General features: G+C 38.7%; 1 protein-coding gene across 1 annotated transcript; it reads right to left on the bottom strand.

The window, feature by feature from the left end:
* Positions 1-1,726: 1,726 nt before the first annotated feature.
* Positions 1,727-9,474, bottom strand: LOC143127360 (Fc receptor-like protein 5). The gene is made up of 10 exons (XM_076288816.1): positions 9,445-9,474; positions 9,068-9,331; positions 8,687-8,968; positions 8,031-8,360; positions 7,508-7,780; positions 6,988-7,233; positions 6,653-6,680; positions 3,096-3,190; positions 2,825-2,884; positions 1,727-2,129 (listed from the first exon to the last, which is right to left on the bottom strand). Exons 2-10 carry the CDS (start codon positions 9,258-9,260, stop codon positions 2,065-2,067), a joined length of 1,572 nt encoding a protein of 523 aa, XP_076144931.1. The 5' UTR covers positions 9,261-9,331; positions 9,445-9,474; the 3' UTR covers positions 1,727-2,064.
* Positions 9,475-10,823: the final 1,349 nt, after the last annotated feature.

The raw sequence follows: 10,823 nt of genomic DNA, 5'->3' as shown, positions 1-10,823 counted from the left end.
CAACTTCAAAAGGTGCAAGTACACATAAAGTACTGTATATATATAAAAAAGAAAGAATACCCTCATCAGGTTAACTTCAGACGCTTAAAAGAAAAAAAAGAAGGGGAACGACAATAACTTATCACTTAACAACATCATGGCAGCTAAACCAGAGCCAAGAAGGCCTACATACCTATCATTCTATAAAGAAATGTCATAATGTATTAGTTGTTATCCATATTGGTATAAGCATGAGTACAATGCATTCCAAACATTTCTTTCACACTTTTCAGTCATTAAATATAATAGTCATTCAGTCATTAAATATAATAATATGGGAAGCTGTCAAGCCAGCACAGAGGTTTTCTGCCAGACATATGTTATTGATTGACTCATGATGATTGATGAGTTTGTTGTTTCTTCTAACATCTAATTTGCTTACTGCATTCCACACTAACATGCCAGAGGTACAGGAACATACTGAAAGATTTTCTGCACAGCCTAAATGTTATAGGCTACACATTGAGTAAATTTGACCTTTTCAGCTCAGTTTATGCTGACAGACTAACAGTGCTTGTCTAGATAGATAGATAGATAGATAGATAGATACTTTATTGATCCCCAAGGGGAAATTCAAACTATACTATTTCTAGTCTATACTGTTTCTACACGATTGCATGAAAAACATTTATTGTATGTGATTTTCATGTAGGTGCCAGTCTATGTGACACAATCAACATTTTTGTATTCTTGAAAGTCTGGTTCTTCTTTCACTGTCAAAAACCCATGAAGAGAGATTCGCTAGTGTGAGGAGATCACCTCAGCTTGATTTTCTGCACACCATAATGCTGTCCGTCAGATAGTCTACAATACAGATCAGTTGTCAGATAATATCGATATGTTTTATTTTCTTACATTCAGCTCTTTGGTGTTTTAAGGTTACATAACATGTATGACTTTCCATTACCTTTCAGATAACCAAAGTTGTGTTGACAAGACTGTTTTGCTGCCTGAAATCAACAGTTTATTGAATTGTGAGGATGTAAAAGGTGAATCAACATCATTCCTATTGTTGTTACAACATGCTCTATAACACATATACAGTGGTAAATATACATAACCATAAACTGTGTGTTTAGATTGGATATGTGCAGCAAACAAGTGACTCTCTTACTCTTCCATTGACTTCCATTGTATTAAAAGAGCACCACATGTGGTGCAAAGTGGTACTGCAGATCCAGTACAAATTCAGTGGATTTATAGAAAATATTTAAAAAAAATTCTTATCTCAATGAAGAAACTCAGCAACAAGCCCAAATTTTGGGCAGATGATCCTCACATACAGAATGATAAAATTAAAAAAAATCCTGTTAACTGTCCACGTGGTGAAATGAGAAGATGAAAACAGGCTTTTTGAAAATCAAGCCCAATTTTAAAAAAATGCTCTGAAAATATGAAAATGATAACAACCAAAGTTAATGCATGGACAGGATCTTATAATACATATATGTGTAGGAAAAAAATCTGATGAATTTGTGTCACATACTTTTTGAATGAGAAGCCCTCAAAGGTGATGATGTCTTTTCACATTATGAATTTATAGCCATTTTCAGAGCTTTGCAGAGGGGAAAGTATACAAGATACGTCTGATCCGATTGGATTTTTTAATTCAACAGGAAAATGTACTTCTATTCACATAGTTTCACTAAAGTGTGTGAAATACCAAAAGAGCCAATAATGCTGGAAGTTGAACAAAAAGGATTGTTCACCACAATGCTTAAAATGACTTGAAGTTTCAAAGGGCTGTAGTTTTGCAACGATTAGTTATACAGATATACTATTTAAGATCTATGCATGGATTTGGTCTACAAACACCTGTGATTTTTTTCAGATTTTTTCGGAGAGGGTCACCTGCCAAATTGCGCTGAAATTGGGTGATTTCACACGGAATGACCCAATAGTATGTTCCAATATTAATTTAGTAAACTGAACATAATTGACACATTCATAAGTGCTATATTATCATACTAAGACGACTTAACAAAATGCTACAACAGCACATTTAGTTTGATGATCTCCACACAGTCAGTCAGACTTAATTTCTCTGGGCTTCTGCTGAGGAGCCATAACTTCATATATGTGTTTGTCATCTAGAAAGATGGAAAAGGAAAGTGATCAACCATTAGAAATGACTTCATTTATTTGTAATGCGTCTTCTGATGGGAAACATGCAGATGTAAAAACACAATGAATAAGAAGCCCTGTGTTGCTACATACAGATAACTGTAACTAGCAAAATGTCTTTATCAAGATGAAGTGGGAGACTACGAGAAAGGTTTACATATTAATATAAATTGTCATAGCAATAGCATTTTTATTGTTAATGTTGTCGATGATGAGGTGGTTATTACTTATGAGTTATGACTATATTGTGTATTAACAAACACTATGTATGTGGAAATACCTATCAAACTAACATTTAACATTAGGCTACAGTGATCATATTTGACTTTTCATGTATGTGGTACCTCTTTCTCAAGATGATGGGGGAAACTAGCATTTAAAAAAAGTTTATATTCACTGATTCTTAGAAAGCACCATAACAAAGCCATGTTTTTTTTTTTTTAATTACCCCATACCCCTTACAGGCAATTATAGTGTGACTACACCATTGTACATTACAACAATATTCTGAATGTTTTTTTTTAAACTGCTTGTAAATATACCATTACAAACCATTATGCTAAATGGTAAAATATCATATGTTCTTAGTGCTGGTGAGAAATCCTAAAACTTTCAAAAAATCCATATCTAATAAAAAATGTCAAGTTACAAACAAACTCACTTGATTGCTGAGGTACACTCTCTAGGTTGATGTTTGCATAGGTATGTGTAGTATCTACAACTGGAAGAGAGTTCAGAGTTCACTGGTAATGATTTCACATGCAAAAGTACTATTATGAGAAGTGCATTACTATTATTTTTTTCATTTAGACAATTTGACTTTCACAATGATAATATCATGTTCCTGGTTATTGTAAGTAGCTATGGACGAAAGTATCTTCTAAGAACAAAAACCATAATCATAACCATTTGAACTTGCATGTGTGTCTTACCTCTACCCATTGTCATATATTTTGACTGGGCTCCACTGCTTTCTGCAGGCTGACTCCTGTCAGGACTCTGAGAGGCGTTCTGGAGTTGTTGACCACTAGAGGAAAACAAAGCATTTTGTGTGTTTACAAACTTTGCTGCTTCTGTAGTTGAGGTCAGAGGAGATGACGCTAATGTTTTTATATGTGGGAGAGACTAATGTGTAGGTTAGCCTGTCAACAGACAGTGTTACAATTTGTCACTCACAAATTTCACTGCTGGCTACAGCCGTTACCTTTGGTAACAAAAGAAAACAAAAACAAACAAACAGAAAATGTTACCTTTGTTATCTTATGTTATCTTGCCATAAGATGATTATCTTTATAACATCAGATTTTATTTGCCACCAGTGGTTAAAGTGGGATTTGGCAGGTGGGGGAACCCTAAAATCCAGTGTCGGTGCAACGGGGAAAAATGACTCACCGTTGGACAACATATTGAGTATCGTGGTGTAGCAATACTTTTTGGACAAGAATTGCTAGCTTCTTCGTCACCTCTGTACACACGAAAATTAACTCACCATTTATTATGACCGCCGCGCAGCGAAGCGGCGGTCATATAGGTTTAGTCAGATTTTTTTTTTTTTTTTTTTTTTTTTTTTCTTTTTCGCATGTCCAAATTTCCGTCAATAATTCCCGGGACACTGATAGACCGGGGTAGACGAAACTTGGTGGGCATGTAACCCCATATGGATAGCATGGAACCATCGTTTTTCGTTTTGATCTGTAGCCCCCCCGCTGGACTGCACCCCCCGAAAGGAGGGTAGGGCAGACACAGTTTTCTGTGAATATCTCGAGAACCGTAAGGTTTAGGAGGACCATTTTTTTTTGTATGTTGATCTCAAGGGGCCATGTCAACCCATTACATAACCACTCATTTCATGTATAGCGCCACCTAGTTAAACACAAAAAAGTAAAAATGAGGTGTTGTAATCGCAGGTATCTGTGACCTAACATAGTCAAAACTGCACGAAATTGGAAGTGTAGGATCATTATGACACCCTCTGAATGCACGCCAAGTTTCGTGGAATTCCGTTCATGGGGGGCCACACAATAAATTAATTTATGTTACTATACACCAACTGGCCTGTAGGTGGCCGGAGACAGTTTTCTGTGAATATCTCGAGAACCGTAGGGCCTAGGAGGTCCACCTTTTTTTTGTATGTTGATCTCAAGGGGCCATGTCAACCCATCCCATTACCACTTATTTCATGTATAGCGCCACCTAGTTAAAAATTAAAAAGCAAAAATGTAGGTGTTTTCATCACAATATCTCTGGCTGACATGGTCAAAACTGCACGAAATTGAAAGTGTAGGATCATTATGACACCCTCCGAATGCATGCCAAGTTTTGTGTACTTTCGTTCATGGGGGGCCTTACAATAAAATAATTTATGTGTACATTTAGTGACGTACACCAACAAGGATTCCCGGGACACTGAAAGACCGGGGTACACAAAACTTGGTGGGCATGTACCCCCACATGGATAGCATGGAACCGTCATTTTTCGTTTTGATCTGTAGCCCCCCCGCTGGACTGGACCCCCGAAAGGAGGGTAGACCAGACACAGTTCTCTGTAAATATCTTGAGAACTGTAGGGCCTAGGATGACCATTTTTTTTCCGTATATTTGCCTCCAGGGGTCATGTTAACCCATTTCATGTGCACACATGTGCACAAACAGATACACACGCACACACACACATTCACAGTAATCATACGTATGACATATACTCACACAGTAGACATATGTACGCTTCCATGCACAGGCACATACGCAGGCACACACACAAGCACGCACACACACACACACACACATAACATAAACATAACACAAACAATCAAGAATTTCTCAGAATTATGAACAGGCAAGATGGAGGTGGGGTTGTATAAAATGAATTTTACATGTGAAATCTATGAACTAATCATGTTTTGGGACTTGTTGTCTAGCAGATACCAGTGAGAATTGAGTGTGGATAATGCAATTTAGTGAGACAGTTAGAATCATATAGGCCTTTCAGCGTGATTTCTTTTTGTGGAAAAAATGTGCTGGACTGGGCGGCGGTCATATTTTGTACCGCTCTGCGGTACATCTAGTTTTCCGTATGTTTGCCTCCAGGGGTCATGTTAACCCATTTCATGTGCACACATGTGCACAAACAGATATACACACACACATACATTCACAGTAATCATACGTATGACACATACTCACTTAGTAGACATATGTACGCTTGCATGCACAGGCACATACGCAGGCACACACACAAGCACGCACACACACACACACACACACACACACACACACACTCACACACACACACACACCCACACACATAACATAAACATAACACAAACAATCAAGAATTTCTCAGAATTATGAACAGGCAAGATGGAGGTGGGGTTGTATAAAATAAATTTTACATGTGAAATCTATGAACTAATCATGTTTTGGTACTTGTTGTCTAGCAGATACCAGTGAGAATTGAGTGTGGATAATGCAATTTAGTGAGACAGTTAGAATCATATAGGCCTTTCAGCGTGATTTCTTTTTGTGGAAAAAATGTGCTGGATTGGGCGGCGGTCATATTGTGTACCGCTCTGCGGTACATCTAGTTTTAACAATATCATAGGCCTATATGGTTGGTATGAAAGAATATATTTATTATTAATTTATCTGAGGTGGCGGAACTGCGTTCCTCCCCGTTCCCCCCCACTTTAACCCCTGCTTGCCACGTCTGGAAAGTGCCACAATTTGCACACCCGCATGCAGTCCATATTTTCTATCAATTTTCATTTACTCAGAGACTGTTATATTTCCACTGTCAAGGAGTCCTATAGGCTGTTGACATGCAAACCATTGGGAACCAAAGCCAAAATGTATATAGCCAAATCAAACTAAGTTAAATACCGTGCATGTGTCAATGTCTATGCCGTGTGTGTGCCACTATATTTTAAATTAAAGGGTAGTGGTAGTGTAGTGGTTAAGGAGCTGGGCTAGCATGCCGTTGCCTGAAAAGTTGTGGGTTCAATTCCTGGCTTCCAACGCTGTGCCCTTAAATAGCTCCGGGGACAATGTAGTCCCATGTAATAATTGACATATGTAAATCACTCTGGATTAAAATGAATAAATGCAAATGTACAATTTAAATGCTCTCGGGAAAGAGTGGAAAGCAGCCTGCATCAAAACGACTGCTATTTATTGAGAAACTGTTGGTGCCCCCTCCAGCACAGTGTGTCATGCGCGTAGTGGGGGTGACAGCACCGCTCTGCACAATAACAAACAACGTGCTCTCAAAACAACGTGACTGCATCACAAAAGTGGAAACACAAAATGTCTGTCATTGTCAAATCTTTTGGCCATGACAGTTCTGTGTGCAATGATACCTCCTTTTCCTCTGAGACTTGGTTAATATATTTAAAACATCTGTGAAGGCCTCTGTGGGCATGTTGGTATGACAATAAATTATCAAGCAAACTACACATTACCAGGAGGTGTTTGTGAAAAAAAAACCACTTACTGCGTTGATGTGTCTGTAACCAGTCCTGCTGTGAAACAAGAGGCAGGCAATCAATACTTCTATTTGTAGACGTGAGACTCTGATAATTGCGATAAAACGGTTGGCACTCCTGTAAACACGACTTTTGAAGTAAATGTACCTTGCGGTTTCTTGAGGCAATACAGCCAAACCAAGATTCTAACCAAGGCAAAGATTATCACCAGGGCAACTATCACATCCATTGCTATTAGGTTGGCAGATTCAGAGTTTGAGGCTGAAAGTGAAACTGTTGATAGTTGTTATTCATGTCATTGTTTTGCTCCAGACCACTGCATATGGGATTATTTGAGTTTTACCCTTTATGAGAATCCAGCTCTGTGGTGACTCTCCTCTCTCTGGGTTCCTGCACTTATAGAGGCCTTCATGTGACTTTGAGACTGCAGGGATGGTCATCTCTCCTGTGGTGGAGGTCTGCAGGAGTGTCCCATCTTTATAGAAGTCAGCACTGATGTTTGATGGCTGGTAGCGATATCTACAGCGCAGAGTCAGAGGATCTCCCTCAGTCACCAGGTGGACAGGACCCTCCAGGATCACATTGCCATCTGCACAGAGCACAATGGTGATATGTTTAAATTAATAATTTACAAAAACTATTTATAACATGATGCAGAATGCAAATTACTGTATTTTATACATACAAAATAATAATACATAAAACAACAGGGACATACATATACATATATATAGACACATTATTTTTGTGCCTACAAATGATGTAATGAGACAGAAAAAGGATAGACCTACTGTACTAATAAAAAAAGTGTCTGAGGCTCTCATTTACAAAGGTAAAAGGGACAACAACCATCATGAACTTACTGTGCACTGTGATTTTGACAGGATTACTCTGCTCTCCAGACTCAGACTGACACCAGTAAACTCCACTGTCTGATGGAGATGCTGAGCTGATGCTGCAGCTGGATCTTGTTTCTGATCTCCAGTCAGTGGGACACATCTCACGCAGCGTTTGATCTGAGAACGATCTCAGAATCCATCCATTCCCGCTCCCCTCACAGCTCAGGGAGAGAGAACTGTAATCAAAATGTTGATTTCTATTGGGACTGACAATCAGAGTAGATGGAGGAGACAGACCTAAAACAAGGGGAGAAGGTATAGAGTTGAGATTAGGGTTAGGTTAGGTTAGGTTAGGTTAGGTTTTTTTTGGTTTATGGAAAAGGGTTAGTTTTTGGGTTTGGGGGTTAAACCCCTTAGGTGTACGGGCCTGCTTGTCAACCCAGAATTCTTTCCAAAGAGAATCATGAGTGACTTGGGTTAGGTTAGGTCTTCAGAGGAGAATTTTACATTTTGCAGTAAAACAGAAATTGTAAAGACTGTTCTTCACCTGTGACCCAGAGAGGCTGAGGTTGGCTGAACTCCGTGTGATAGGCTGGCTCTCCTCTCTCTGCCCCACACACATAAACCCCTGTGTGTCTAAGAGCAACAGGGCTGAGAGTGTAGGAGCCTCCAGCTCCTCTGATGCCTTCTGACATCTCTAAATAATAACCTCTCTTCCTATGAATGGCATGAAACAAATCCGGTATGTAGGGGGCAGTCTTGTACCAGTGGAATCTCCAGCCTGTAGTGGAGCCTCTAACTTCACAGCTCAGAGTCACTGAGTCTCCTTCAGTCAGCCAGGTCTGTGGAGGTCCTCTAAGAACTGGCATGGGTATTTCTGTGTGTTGTCAGTATATGATTTTAAACAAAATGATGGATGCCATGTCTTAAATATATGGCAAAAAGCATAAAAACTATGTCTATCAACTTCACAAGTGAATGCAAATACATTGTAACTGCACTAATACAGGCCTCAAAAAGTTACAGGCTACTTTTTTTTTAATCTTGTTAATTTTTTGTTTATATCCTTGTGCTATAGGTAGGGGATATCCCACAGAAGCCAATCAGTAACACATTATATTAATTTCACATTACACAATGTAACAAGACACAGCAAAAATGTACAATTGTTAAACATAACAAAAAGCTTAAATCCTCACCCACCTGCTACTGTAACTCTGACAGCTTCACTGATCTCTGATGTCTGTTGGTCCCTACTCAATAACCCTCTGCATGTGTAGTCACCACTGTGGAACTGATCTGCACTATACACAGTATAATTCTGCCCTGAATCGTCTGGATTTGGGAGAACAAGTCCATTTATATACCAGCTGTACTGCCAGTCCATGTATTGGATTCCCTGGATGTCACACCTGAGGATGAACATGTTTCCACTGAAGATGTCTGTCGAGTTGGGCAGGAGGGTTGCAATTGCTTTAGGCCTCACTGCCCAATAATAATAAGAGCAGCGTCAATACAAACGTGTATGTTTACAGTTTTTTATTCAGTGACAGAAAATGGAATGGTAGATAATAACCAACTCACCTGTGACGTTCACCCACACTGCATTGCTGTACTGTGTGTAGTCGCGTAGATATCTTGCTCTGCACCAGTACTGTCCTCCATCAGAGACTTTAACAGAGCTGATGTTGTAGGAGTTTCCATCAGTCTGGGCTACAGGATAAGAGGTCTGTGTGTCTCTGTACCAGTAGAATCTCCATTCAGTAGACTGGTCCATGTCACATTTCAGGGTAACTGAGTTTCCAGTGAATACTGGTGCCACTCTGCTTGAACTCAGTGAAGGTCCCCCTGGATATTAATAAAACATGTCATCATTACGTCATCGTTTTAAAGTAAGGGAAGTTAAATAAAAACACTTAAAGCCACACAGGTACAGAGTAAACATTTAAAACTTGAATCACCTTGTGTAGATCCAAAGTTGATTTCAGCACTTATGACTGATTTGTAAGGAGAGGGATGACAGAAAATATCATTGTCAGTATTTGAGCATAGAAATTGACTTGAATTAAAAAGATGGGTGTAAAAATATTGTATGAGGACACATGCCCCCCAACCCCTTTCGATCTGCATGCATCCATTTCAGTTTTCACTTTTAAAAACAATCCTGAATCTGACCTCTGGTTCAAGAGTCTCTGTATCAAAACGTTGCGTTTAACAGATCGTTCTGCTCCGTGGTTATAATAATTATCAATTATTGACTGATTTTAAAACCTTTCACTGTCAAAGCAATAAATACATAAGAACAATTGTACACCTGTGACTATATTACATCAGTATACTACACTTCATTACATATACGTACATAAACATACAATCTAATTACATGCATATGCAAAAACACACATACAATATGTGTGTGTCAAACTCACGGAGCAGCAGAAAAAGTTGACGTGGTTCCATGTTGTCCTCTCTGTGTCTGAACTTCTCCCTTTTCCTGAATTGCTGTCTGTTAGTTTACCACAAGTGTGGTTGCACATATCACATCTATCCCCTGCATGAATGGACACCTCTTTCTTTTGCTCTATTGCTTGAATTGGATTTATGTACTGTATGTGGAATTGTAGCCTATGTGTCTACAGATACATATCTTTTAACTGTGTTTTTTTATTTTTGTACATGTGACAGTTTACCTTGCTGTGTTTTTGAAAGGTAGTGCTAACTAAGAGAGGACACACATTCTACACTAATCAAGTAGTGTGGCTCTACTACTATCGCTATGGTTACAGAGGTGTTTGCATGCATCACATCTTTTACATCACGCCATCTTTCTCACATGGGTTTAGTAAACTACACTCACAGGTCCAGTCTCAAGAAGAGTCACTGTGCAGAAGGATTTCAGTCCAGTCTGTGCAGTCCAACTTTCCGTTTGTTCACTTCCATATTTGGACATGATCTAATAATGTACATATTACAGTTTTTGAAATGTATGCAAAACAAGCTTAAACCATATTAGTTTGAGGTAAGTTTACATGTAGATTGATATGTCTGCATCCTGTCACCAGAAAACCACAGACAACTCTTAGCTGGAGTTTAGAGAAGTTTTTATTTATGCAATGCTGTTTCAAAAGGGGTACATATTTCATCATGAGAACATCCCACAAATACTTCTATATTTATTAATTATTTATTTTTAAAGGCGTGTTTTTAAACTTTACACACAGTTATGTGAAGAATGAATGAATCAATGAATCAAACAGATTAAATGGCTACTTCTACTGATGTCTTTCTTAATTTAACACACAGCCATCCAGCATGTCAAAATCTCACTGAAACATGTGTG

The sequence above is a fragment of the Alosa pseudoharengus genome, unplaced genomic scaffold, assembly GCF_046254945.1.
Source record: "Alosa pseudoharengus isolate Yale_2024_CS ecotype anadromous, Long Island Sound unplaced genomic scaffold, YU_APseudo_1.1 YU_APseudo_1.1_scf_17, whole genome shotgun sequence".
NCBI lineage: Eukaryota > Metazoa > Chordata > Actinopteri > Clupeiformes > Clupeidae > Alosa > Alosa pseudoharengus.
The sequence above is the reverse complement of the archived record's forward strand: the minus strand, read 5'-3'. Positions and strand labels throughout refer to the sequence as shown.

What these genes read in the sequence shown, in the direction of transcription:
- LOC143127360 (XM_076288816.1), bottom strand. Translation starts at nt 9,260, where the DNA reads ATGGACCAGTCTACTGAATGGAGATTCTACTGGTACAGAGACACACAG. An exon ending in GTTACAGACACATCAACGCA is followed by an intron (nt 3,191 to 6,652) that starts GTAAGTGGTTTT and finishes GTTTTCCTCTAG; the next exon opens with TGGTCAACAACTCCAGAACG. An exon ending in GAGTGTACCTCAGCAATCAA is followed by an intron (nt 2,130 to 2,824) that starts GTGAGTTTGTTT and finishes CCATCTTTCTAG; the next exon opens with ATGACAAACACATATATGAA.